Source organism: Rhopilema esculentum, chromosome 21 (genome assembly GCF_057945365.1).
Source record: "Rhopilema esculentum isolate cy_ngs chromosome 21, ASM5794536v1, whole genome shotgun sequence".
Lineage (NCBI taxonomy): Eukaryota > Metazoa > Cnidaria > Scyphozoa > Rhizostomeae > Rhizostomatidae > Rhopilema > Rhopilema esculentum.
This window is the reverse complement of record NC_142835.1, coordinates 7,717,861-7,731,041: the sequence shown is the minus strand read 5'-3', so window position 1 is coordinate 7,731,041 and position 13,181 is coordinate 7,717,861. Positions and strand designations below refer to the sequence as shown.

General features: G+C 34.8%; 1 protein-coding gene across 1 annotated transcript; it reads right to left on the bottom strand.

Moving 5' to 3' along the window:
- Window positions 1-717: 717 nt before the first annotated feature.
- LOC135684725 (uncharacterized) lies at window positions 718-12,415 on the bottom strand. Its single transcript, XM_065200361.2, has 10 exons — window positions 12,131-12,415; window positions 10,823-10,890; window positions 9,540-9,578; window positions 8,994-9,059; window positions 5,807-5,866; window positions 4,997-5,080; window positions 4,447-4,509; window positions 2,431-2,473; window positions 2,042-2,136; window positions 718-1,455 (listed from the first exon to the last, which is right to left on the bottom strand). Exons 1-10 carry the CDS (start codon window positions 12,216-12,218, stop codon window positions 1,405-1,407), a joined length of 657 nt encoding a protein of 218 aa, XP_065056433.2. The 5' UTR covers window positions 12,219-12,415; the 3' UTR covers window positions 718-1,404.
- Window positions 12,416-13,181: the final 766 nt, after the last annotated feature.

Here is a 13,181-nt window from a genome sequence, read left to right as displayed (position 1 = left end):
TTTGGCTAATAGTTTTTATGGAACCTGAAGCTTAGATCTCACAGCCAATTGAATAAACCGAGCATTTCCTACATCAGAGCCCCAAATGTCTTATTTCAACATTTAGCTGTGTAAGCTTTTTGGTAAGCCACAGTTTCACTATAGCAGCTTCGTAAATGGAGGGGGTTAACAGAACACGTAAACTGAAGCGAATCTCAAGGTATAATCGTCTGAATCTTTGCAGTGCAAACTTTGCGTAACACAACAAGCCTCTCTCTTCGGTCCATTTCTGTTGAACTCAAACTTGTAACAACTTCATAAGCAAAAGTATATTTTAAACAAAATGTTGAAACGAATATTCTACTAAATCTCTAGCATAGGCACTTTTAGGAAGGGTAAGAAACTATTTATAAAGGTTCAGAAAAGCAAAACAACATTGTTTCTTTCACACAGATGACCTATTTTGATCGTCAACAAGCTGAAGTTCCTTCTCATGAAAATTCGGATTTGCACTAAACGCGGACCCTTATAGCTTTACAACTTCATTTTTGCTTGCTCATTTTCGATAATCAAAGGAAAAGTGAAGCAACTTGTTGCTGAAAAGGATACTGTATTACCGCCTAAATGGCAATAGGTATATGCAGCGACACTATCCCATGGTAGCTAAGGATTCTCTGAGAAGTTCCTAAACTGTAAGCACTACATGCAAACAGGATGAACTTCAAACAAAAGAGAGGGTTTCCCTAAGAAATATTTTTCATACATCGATAAACATTTAAACAATATAAAATCCGGGAATTTGTAACAGAAATCTTCTTCCGGGTGAGACACGTGCTTAAACAAACAAAGCTTTAGTTTATAACTTCAAAACACTAGTCAAAATGGTTTGAGTAAGTAGAAATTAAAACCTTTACATAGTGAACGAGTGTTAATAATTTACATTTGTTGCGTCACTTTACCATAAAGATACACCATCCTACGACGAGGTCATTTAGAAAGTGAGGCAATACACTACAAGATACCTTGCGTTCAGCAAAGATAACTTTTCAAGATTTGAATATTAGTAAATTGATCTCGACTGTTTCAAATATAGTAGTAGCTTAATGGGTCAGGGCAAGGAGATATTTATGCTGGATGTAAATTCGTATCTTAGACTTACAAGAAATTCTTAAAACACGGAAATTTAATACATTGCATTATGGGGTGTAGAAAGCATGCAAAATAAATAAAATTACGCTGAATTGTATTTATCAAAGTGATTTTTTGCTTTAACAGGCTCTAATATGCACACAAAACCTTCTTTAATGCACCTCATTACTTAAATGTATCTTATGAGAAAACAACAACTAAAAGTTTGGCAAGAGAAAACATTGCTCTGGTCTTGTTAAAATCAAGTAAACAAGTAAGGGATCAATGAACACTACATCATGAATCTTTGGGCTTCTTTTTGTGCGGAGTTATGGTCTTGCCATCACCCTAGATAAAGAAATATGATCATTATAGATGATAGTGATCGGTTGTTTAGGACTAATGATAATAATCGGCGACAAATGGTTCAGATGAAAGACGATTGTTTAAGAAACTTGATGATTGCGATCATGATTAATCATTGACGGATCATTAGGGCAAAATTTATGAAGTCTATGGACACTATCTTGATCACAAAGAACAAGGATAACTAATGAACTAATGACTGAGAGTAAGTAATACGAAGAAATCAGTGCGACAACTTTCGCGATATAATAAGTTGATGACAGGCAATGATCAACAACTAGCAACATTCATCGAGTAAGGTTATTTCTTTTTCTCATTATGATACTCCTCTCATTTTAATCTTCCTCTAGCTTAAGTATTTTTCACGCACTTTTCTTCCTCTCTTATTACTTTCTCTTCTTTCACTAATATTATTTTTTTTCTTTTGCAGATAAAAGAAATTGGAGAAAATGTCATCCAATGATAAATATTCCACGTACAAGAGGTCTACGTAAAGTGAGTGGACTTAATTTACTTAGATGATAAAAAAAAGTCATCGTAAAATCTGTCAAAAGTAAGGAATTGAAACCTCGGTGTTGAGATCGCTTGATCCAGCATCATCCGCAGCTGATAAGGTCTCGATTAATGTCACTGCGTCATCGCAAACACGCGTTAGATGTTCCTCTAGAAAATTGTTAAATATCGGGGTAAATATTTTCATAGAAGCGAATGGGTAAGGACAGCTAAGGACCATTTTGCAAAAAAGAGAAACAACCAATCATGTTGATTCATTTATCATTGATAAGTTGATCCATTTTGGTGTTTATTCCAAAGCCTAAAAATTTTTAAACAGCTTTCAAATATCTGACATTTTCAAGCAACTTTCAGCGTCGAAACGTGACCTTAGTTGCTTGCAAAATGCTGCCTAAGCCTATTTCAAGGAAGTATCAACATTCCTGATAGAATAAAATTTCTCACCATCAAAGGAATACTCCTTCATATTCTGAAGAGCTGTGTCCGCCTGGAATGAAACATGCAAATAAGTTTGACAAAAATGTTAACATCTTTAAAGGATTAGGAGCAGTTTCGCATAAGCAGAGAGCTGATTTTTACACAATTGGGGTGAGGATATCTGTAAACTGTTTCCACCGGGAAATTATCATAGTGAAATCCATTTAAAACGGCCAAAAATGAGCACTTACATCGGGGAAAGAGATTTGGGGCCTCTACATCTCCTACCTCTAGCTCTAAGCTCTTGTCTACACATATAATAGTTATGCGACAGTAATAAATGTAAGATGCTACAGTAATACAGAGGATTAGACCCCCGTGCAGTGCGCCAGAGTTTACAAAATATCAGTTGAATTTTTAAGGCCGAGGCGTCAAAAAGTTCCAAACAACTAAACAAGAATACGATTTATGATTCTTTTAATTGTTTTAAATATCTGTTTGTTTCTTCATGCCTATATATATAGCTAACTAAAGAATATGAAATAATGTATTATGATACAAGATATTTATTTATTGCTGATGCAAAATAATAATACAAGAACATGAAATTATTGATTAAATATCAAACAGCTAAACACAAATGAAAAAAGGAAGTTTAAAAGAAAACTATCGGAAACAATAAATAGAAAAAAACTACACAAATTGCTTCACGAGTAGCCCTATTCGTAGAGTTTAATGGTGAGACTAGCCTAGTCTTCAATAGTTAAATACCTAGATTTTGTTTAGATTATAATTTGCAAGTATTCAAGGCAGCGAAAATATGATAAAAATGATCCATGAAAATTTGAACTTCTCATTCCTTCAGAAAGCTGCTTAGACAAAGTAGTTTAATATGAATCCAGATGCAAGGTAGATATTCTTGCTAGCAGCAGATTAGGCTAATTCTTGCAGTAACAGATTTGCAATAGCGTCTCGTGGTATTTTTAACAATTAACGACGTAGTTAAATGCAGGCAATCATCCTTTGATATTGACTAAACGTTTAAAATAAAGCCTATCACACGCCACCAGTAGAGAAAACCCATACAGTGGTATGCAATCTGGCGACAATGATTATCAATGAATTGATTATGGTGGGAAAATACATTTTGAGTGAATTAGCAGTCGTCTAGTCGTCAAAAATTACAGCTTTCACATTGCACTTGTGGCGTGTGGTAGGTTTCCAGTCCAGGCAGCAGACGCTTGTCATTATACTGAAATCTTTATCCCTAAATTGATTATTGTGGTTGAAGAAACTCTAGAACAAAACCTCGAGAGACTGAAGAAGATGAAAATGAATATCAGCATTCTTGCAATCCAGTAGTGTTTTGCTAATGAATTTGTTGTCGCTGCTGCGCATACACCTTAGATATTACAAGGGAGGCTACCTAGGAGACTATAAAAATAGTAAAAAGAGCTGTTATTCTCTTGAAATACAAGGAGCATTCTCTCTGTTAGATAACACTACAAATAGTTTGGCAGGCTTAGTTCTTGCTGAATTTGATATAACAGCCGTATAAAGCTTAACAGGTACCATTGCTGCCCATGGTCTTGGAACGCTAACGTCAGTTTACAAGGTCGAATTCATTCGTCACCCCTCTCTCCCTTTGACCACTCCCGGGAAGGTTTGAGAACATGTTTATTTTAATGATATATATAAACTATAAGCATTGTTTTGTTTGGGGAGAGAAGCGTCAGTGGCTGTTTTGGCGGGAAAAAATGAAACTGGATGTTATTCATAGCTTGCAAGCAGAATCGCTGGCTGCCAAGGCAGATGAATTATCCATTCGCTTACGATACAAGCTTTATTGACAACTTTAAGATTTTGATCTTGCTTTCACAATTGGAGGCCTTTATCTTGCTATCACTACACTGCGATACAATTATCTTCTGACCTTGATATGTAGTCTGACATTCTGCAAAACACACCTGCAACCACTAATAAATAATTGGATACCTTCGCTCATGTCTTTCGGCATTTTTGCCTCAAAACATAAAAACTCACCATCTCTTGTAGTCTCTCCAACATCAATAGCTCTTTTTTATGCTCAATACTCGCTATACAACTCTGGAAAAAAACGGTAAAGAAGAGACAATAATTCTTAATACAGAAAAGCAAAGGGCTATATCGATTTGCCAAATTTATTCAAGTAATCAGAACAGACTATGATAATTTATGATGATATTATAATGCAAGATGATTGATTGATGACTCGTAATCATTGATGGTGACTTATTATGATTGGTGATAATGATGGCCGATGTTAATGATGTTAATGTTGAGGATTATGACTGATGACATTTTCTGTCAATATTTCCATAAACAAATCATTTATAACTACTATACGCAAGATGTTTCAAGTGGAGGTTCAGTATTCAACCTGACAATGGGAGCTCCACTAAATATCACTATGGTTCTTTCTGACCTTATATTGTTATTCATTGTGCAGAATAATAAAGGATTTTTCCCTTCTAATGCTAGGATAAAGATCAGAGGGTGACAGATGCTTTTTGCTGTTTTTAACGATTCCCCAATCTAGAAAAACCCAACTCACCGCTTGGATTTTATCCATAGTCTCAGAAATCTGTCGATCAAGTTCTTCCTCGTCTTCTTTTGTATAACGACAGCTTTCTTGAATCTGGGAAATCACAGGCGGCAAAATCATATTTCAATTACGAATCCTTAATTACTGAAATGGATATACACATTCACCCTTAAGTCACAGTAATTTTTAGTTTCTCGCACAGACATCTGCGTTATAGTGACTCTCTTTAAAGTCGCATTGCCCGTTAAAGTCACTCAAAATATGCAAAAGTATTAGATTAAGTTCCGCTAGTTGCCACACTGCGTTTGCACTAGCAACTTTCTAAGAAACAATTGGTGTGACTACGAACACAGTCAGTTGCTCATTCAGTTCCTTGATAGGTTATTGTTGTGTTGTGCCTTTTAGATTCATATCCAATAAGAGGACCAACATTTTGAGCATCATACTCCAAACACAATCACGAATAATCTTACAAAACAATTCTACAATCTACAGGGGGCTAGGATTTTAGCATAGTCTGGTTATTAGCGTCCATATCGCAACAAAACAATACAGCAATTATGAAACCTAGTGTCACGAGAGACATCATTTTGCATGCGACAGAAATCTTGCATCAAATGGGGATGTGATGTTGGAGGATATGTAGATTCAGGTTAGCAGGGACGATATCAGTAGTGTAACGAAGATGTTATTGGTATACTTGCCTACTCATAGGATACTTTTAACAATATGCACGTCTGCCCGAGCAAGATTATCAACGAAAAAGCTATCGTCCGTTAAAAAAACAACTTCTTTTGTTGACTATGTAAAACATCAAACCTTGTCACAGGGTGGGACAACATTTTCGGGTATACGTAGAATGTTATTTCTTGAGAACATCTGCAATGAAAAGATATATTGATGACAAGGTAGATTGCAAAACGATAATAGATCCGCATCGGTAGAAATTGCTTTTCTCGCGTTATTTTGGCCGTATAGACGTTACAAGGACATTCCTAAACCGAGGGGCAAATCACTCCATGAAAATCTCGTACACTTCCGGTGAGAATTCAATTGTTTCATTCGAAAATTCCTGGAAATCCTTTGTTTTCGTGGAAATCATGTACTCGAAAGAGTGAATGGACAACCCCCATTATCAGAGTATTATCAGAGTAAAAAGAGACTCTTTCCCTAAAACAGCAGGTTTTGTGCTTTGTGCGATCGAGAGGGAAATAAACATTTCGATGTAGCGTTTTGATGTTTTTGTACTGCAAAGAGTATAAGAAGAATACCAATTTTTTAATTTATAAGAAACTTTGATCAACACAAAGCACAAAAAAATTCTTAATTTGGAATCCAAATTTTGACATTTTAGTACAAAAAGTTTCTTAGTTGTTTCTTATTTAATGGACCTAAAATTGCTTTATTGTTTTAAAGGTGAGAATTTTTGGAAGAATATAAACACAGATCGCCACGGAAAAGCCCATGCAGATCGAAATCCAAAATCTTTTCCAAAGAAAAAACCAAAAAATAAAACTTTATAAAAACTTAAAGGCATTTGATATGCATAAGTACAGCGAATTCAAAAATAACTTTGGCCAAATTGATCAGAGCACGCGCACAAGAAGGGAATTGGAAACTGCTCACGTGAAACCACTGCGCGCTGCTCTAGGGTTTCACCGATTTGCAGAAAGACGCAAACTGTTCACGTGTTTTTCTTTGTGCGAAATTTGATTGGTCAACCACTCGTGGTCGAGTGGCTGTAAGCCACTTTTACCTGTGTCAAATGCCTTTAAGGCAAAAAACTTAGTGAAATCGATCTATAGTAAAATCATCTTTACACCATCAATATCATTAGGAGTTATAAATTCCTCGCAGCCGTCTCTAAATAGAACTCGGTACTCGTCATTTGAAATTTTACAGTTTTTAATTTTTCTTGAGCCTAGAAGTAAAGTTTCTTAAATTGTTAGCCATCCTAGTAATAGTTTCTTCTAAACAAGTTTCCATACTTGCAAAACATGTCTTGCACCATTCCCTTGATAACAAACTCCAGCGATAACCATCTCAAAACATAAATGTGCGTTTGGCGATGGTACTGTTTATCCAAGTCTTGTGAAAATTGATTGGAAATTCAGTGGAGATTGAATACACGAAAATGTTAAACAAGGTTATGCAACTGAATTACAATTTTTTATTCTAACCACCTCATTGATGCAAACTAATTTTGAAACTCAAGCGTGAGCAAGATTTCATTTCATTCACAAAAAAACCATTTGAAAGGTTGTGAGAATTCAGGAATGCGCACAAAGATGTCGGATGGTGAGTTTCGCGTGCAAGAGATCTCAAGCACGTTCATATCTTTTCTACAAAAACAGTTACAAGTAGAGCTGTTTCTGGCTATTCTAATCTCAAGGTGGAAGAAACTGAAATTCCGGTTAAAAGTAACTGAAGTTTTTGCCATCATGCTGGAAAAAAGTTTATCTCGAGCTCAGTTGTGATTTTTCAAACTGTTTTTATGGAAACCTTCATCCTTCCTCGAGCCCTTTAGACACAGCATAAATTGACAGAAGAATCGACTAAAGCTTCATGTACACTTCTCAAGGATGCAGCGCTACCACCTTTAGCGCTCTCTGTTAATAATTAATCATTCTGTCAAAACTGAATTCCCTCAAATTTTTCAATTGTTAACTCCGCAAGGCTGTGAGAATTTGATCTCAGAAGTCATTTAAAAGATTCTTATCTCTAAATTTTTTCAGCATAACGAGATAACTTGGTAATTGTTCAATAATTATCTCAGAACTAAACACCGATTCCTTCTATTTTTTTTATTATACTCCAATGCTCTAAGAACAATAACAGCTAGCTTGAAAATATTGTACATATTGGCAAGGTAGCATGGCCGTTTATAAGGGTTTTGATATTTGGTGCCCTGACCCATAAATCAGCCCTTGAATATCCAAATAACCTCGCCTTGCCTATTAACAATGCATTTATCGACCCAAGTTCTGGGAGGGTTCACTAATGCACATACGAATGTGCTCTGATCTGATTTCAGGATGTATTTTGGAACAGTTTTGGACAAGATGAAAGTTCCCTCAAAAATGCTAACAAATGTTTCTAGCAACCAACGAATCAATGAGCTCCTTGATTTCTTACCATGGACATTTACGAACAGGGTTCTAACATGAAATTAGTGTTGCTCGCGTTGCAACAGTGGTTTTTAGTCTATATTCAAACCCAACTAGGAAGTTCGGTTTACGCGAAGGACAAGGTTTCTCTAAAATGTGCTGGTGACTCCTTTTTATCTTTCACGAGTTCCCAGCGTCTGAACAGAGAGGACGATTTACCAGAGATTAGAAAACTTTACTGCTTCAATCAGACATTTTGTGAAAAGGATTATGAATGTTTATATACACAGGGCTTGTAAATACTACTCGCTGAATGCGCTCTCTTTTAAACCTATGCAACCCGAGGGCTCTACTAGCTTTGAAGACATTTTTGAGTCGATGGAACATGACAGCCCATCCTTCCTCCCTAAAGATTTCATCAGTTGCATTTAAGCTTAATGCACACTGTAAATTTCTAAGCCTAGCACACTTTGCAGAATTTTATTGGCAACGCTGACGATTTATATCGATAAGTCTATATATTTGCAACAACAAAAAAATACGAAAGGTTTTCTGCAAAGGCGAACATCCCGGGTATCACCCATAGAAAATGTTTAAATGACCCATGCCCAAGGAAAATATTCTTAGGGACTTGACAGCAAAGGTCCCCTTACTTTGTATTCTGAAAAGCTCGCATTTATGTACGTCATTGTACACAATCGAAGGCCTAGGGGTATGTGATAACGAAGCATAGATTGCATACTTGATCCTGTTAAACCGGAGATTTGGGACTCAATTTGCACATGAATAATTCAGATTTTGCCCTAATATTGGGATTTTAGATTGCTTACATTTTGACTGCTTCAAAGCCGACAACTTTCTCGCAACACTGCCGTTGTTAAACTATTAACATTTCGTACCTCAAGTCGGTCCATGTTCAAATCTAGCTTGGAACTAAAAGCATCTCGAATTCTCCCAAAACCATCCTAAAACATAACAAAATTTGAAACTTTAAACAAAAGCATTTAGCTACTGGTTGTGTCGGACTAAATGAAACGAAACTAAACGAAATTAATCTAACCTAAACTAAACTAAACTAAACTAAATTAAACTAAACTAAACTAAACTAAACTAAACTAAACTAAACTAAACTAAACTAAACTAAACTAAACTAAACTAAACTAAACTAAACTAAAGTAAAGTAAAGTAAAGTAAACTAAACTGAACCAAATTAAACTGAACTAAACTAAACAAACAGCGATAAAAATTGAAGCAGCTGCATTAAACCACATGACTAAAGTGCATGATCAACAGCAGTCTTCTGAACACAGCAAAATAAATTTATTTTGATTAATTCTCACACTAGAAATTTGTGACCTTTGATTATTATCTGTGTTCTGACAGCATCACAGAGTCCTGGTTTCCTCTTTAGAAAACAAGCAAAAAAGCAAACTTGAGCAACACACCTGCTGTGTTTGTTGATTAATGTGCTTTGACATCTCCTCCTAAGCAAAATAAATAAATTGAAATGTTAGGAAAAGCACTTCAAAATGCAAACAAATTGACCTCACAGCTTTGAGCACAACGATCAAGCCTTCTGTCATTACCCTGTGTTTAGGTCTAGAGACAGTTTAGGTTTATCAAGAAAAAGAAGAATTGTCAACTTGATAGATATTTTCAGATAAAAATGAAGTGATAGCCAAAAACATATCTATATATAAATCTACATTAATTCAGGTATATAAATGATATGAGACCTTGCATGAAAATATCTTTCATTTTAATGATGCAATTAGGGAATCAGTGACTATTCAAAATTTTGGCAATGCAGTCCCAAATATTGTGACCCATTTCTATTTGATCAATTTCATATATCGGTGCTAAAAACTTTAATGGTTATGCCAGAAGAATATGTGAAACATCTTACTTGTTGATAATACATTTGAAAGCATCAGTGTAGGCTAAGGACATTTAACAGCGGAACAATCTGAAATTGATTCCACTTAATATACTAAATATTTTGCAGGTTTACAATAGCACCTGGAGATAAATTTCACTTGTGAACATCTTTCAAACAACAGAGATAAACAGCAACTTATTTGTGAATTTACCAAGCATATCTAAGTGATTTGAGCAGTTGCTTTTACAAGGTGTTTCACATATAGAAATACAGTTTCACGGAATCAATATCACAAATTTTCTTGTCTTTATAAATTGCTTGGAAGACATCCATGTAGTTGAGAATTTGAGATTTAAATATTTTAGATTTCAGTCAAAATTACACCTTACTGATTCTGGGTTTCACCTCATTGAAATGTTTAGTACTTTAATAAACCAAGTGATCTATACACAGTGCTAATTCTACATATATATGTTTGAAACATTGCTTAATATTCTGCTTCTAACTTAAATTGCTAGCAATCCAGCAAATTCTTTGGGAGGCCTCCAATATAGATAACAAAAGAGAATAATTGAAACAAAAACATGTATTGAATGTTTTTCATACTAATCAAGACAAAAATTCAAACAAAGGATTTATGCAATTATTACAGAATATTTAAAGTCAATAGAGCATATTTTATATAATACATATATGGATGAAACAAAACATAATAAATATCACAATATATCAATTAGAGCAAGCAATTGGCCAAAAACACGAATAATTTGTAACCACATTTTATTTCATCCTCAACTTACATGTTCAACTATTTACAAAACTATAAATTATCAGAACTTTTCAACATACATCGTTGCTTATTTGACTGTTAATCTCAACCAATGCATCCCCTGCCACCTTTGAAATTTTGTTGTAAACTGAAATAAAGGATCAGACTTTTTCAATCTTTGAAAATCAAAATAAGATTGAGATGCAATTTACCCTCATACAGACACACATAAATATATAATGCATAAATTATAAAACTTATTTAAACAAAAGTTCCCAGTCCCAAGTTGCAAAAAGGATTGATAAAATTAGGTTTTCCAAACAAAGTAGAAAAGGTATTTATATAATAAACATAAAATCAAATGGATGGAAGAAAACGTGGCTGCCATCTTTTCAATTGCTATTGACAAATATATTTTTCAGACTAGTTTATTCCTGATATGTAATCAGAAAAGTTATCCCATAGTAGGAGAGTTCTGAACAACCTAATACCTGCTATTCCAAGTTCAGCACACATGCAATTTTATAACTTGGGCAAGCAGCATGGCATTGACTTTATGTGTGAATCTGCCATACTCTGCAGACTGGCCCGAAGGTCTGCAAACACAGGCATAACCAAGGCTGAACAGAAATACCAAGTTTACAGAAATCAACAAAATGTGATGACTTTTTGTGGTAGACAATATTTTTAACTTTAATATATTCAATATTTGATTTAGTGATTTTCATTCGAGATTAATATATGAAAACTGAAAATATTTTCATGTCTAATAGAGCCTGCTGAGCAAATATAGAACTCTCTATGCAGCCATACTTGAGTGTTTCTGTCTTCACATAATGTCTGAGACAAAGCAATATGGCTTTGGTTCGTTTGTTGTGCAATTAAAGTTTCAATTCAACAGGATCACAGTTTAGAAAAGCAATATCCAAGGATGAAATTATATATAGGTATGCCATCGCTATAAACGTTTGGAAAAATTAGGAATACCTTGGGAACTGAAATAGGTAGGTTATCAATATGACAATTGCGATTATATGACAAGCCTTCATTAACTGTGTCATGTAAATGTCATTATGGAATATACTGCAAAAAAATCTTCCAGAAGGTGTTTAAAACGATGAGTTATGAATTTCAGAAATTAACGTGAAAATGGCAAAGGCTTCAAAAATGATAATATAATAATAATAAAACGAATACAAAAATTCATTTTTACAGATTCGAGTTCATTTCAGCGCAGAATTTTCTTCAACATTTAAAATTGTTAAAAATTAAAAGAGGCGATAAGTTTCCATTTTACCAGAAAGGGTACCGTAGCTGTAATGTTTTTTGGTAAAAAAATCAAAACAATTTAGGCCTTTAAGGACACCAGATGTAAGGAAAAAGCATACCGAAATCCATCAAGCCTCTCTGCGTAAAGCCAAACAGCTGGCACAAATAGATATCACCCTTGATGCATGATCTAATATTTCCCTCCATTGCTTTTGCAGCAGAATTTCCACTCTCTCATAAATCCCAAATAAAGTAAAGAAACTGTCCTAAAGCGCCACAAAACAAGTATAGGAGGCTCAGTATTTGCAGAGCTCCCACCATAATTCAAATTCTTTCAGCATCAGTGAACTTTGACAAAAGGAAAGTCAGAGTTAACGACCAATCGCATGAAGCTCAGAATTCATATTAGCGGTCTTGATTGATGGACGAGAGGAAGCTGCGGCTCTTTTCAAAATGGTAGCTCGTTTCTATTATTTCATGATACACGAAAATGATGAACCTTCATCTATATGATACAGGCGCTCTAACACAAAAAATAACATTGTAAACAAGTTGTGATAAAATCAAATCAGGGACCGCGGTAACGGGGTAGGGGGGCTGAGGGACTTTAGCTCCCCAAAAATTTCCAAAATGAACTTCGCCTTAAACTTCGTTTATTGCAAAACTAGCCCCCCGTTGCCCCCAAACATGTAACCCTTTCGAACTGTAATAAACTTCGCGGTCCTTGAATCAACTGGCTGCTTTAAGGAAGGAGGATCTGGTGGATCTAGTTGAGAAGAAGGAAACTTTTTTTAAAGATTGTTAGCAATGAGCCAGCTACATGATGCCTATAAAAGCAAGTCGTACATCTTTAAACTAAAGATATATTGAATGAAAATGATACTTTTAAAAATGCTATAATTTTGAGCTATCTAAAATGCTATAACTTTCTTAGGAGCATCTAAATCGACAGCAAAAATTTCAAATGAGAGTACAACATTGATAGTTTTCGGCAAATCGTTGCTAAACAAAGACCGGACATTGATAAGGCAAAAATAGGGGTTTTAGCACCAAAACCTTGAGCCTTTTTTACAAAAGTTCAATTGGAATCGGCTAATTTTTCCGATATAACATTTGTTTTTTGAAACACGTCTCTTATTACCATAGGCCACCATTGCATTATTTTTTGAG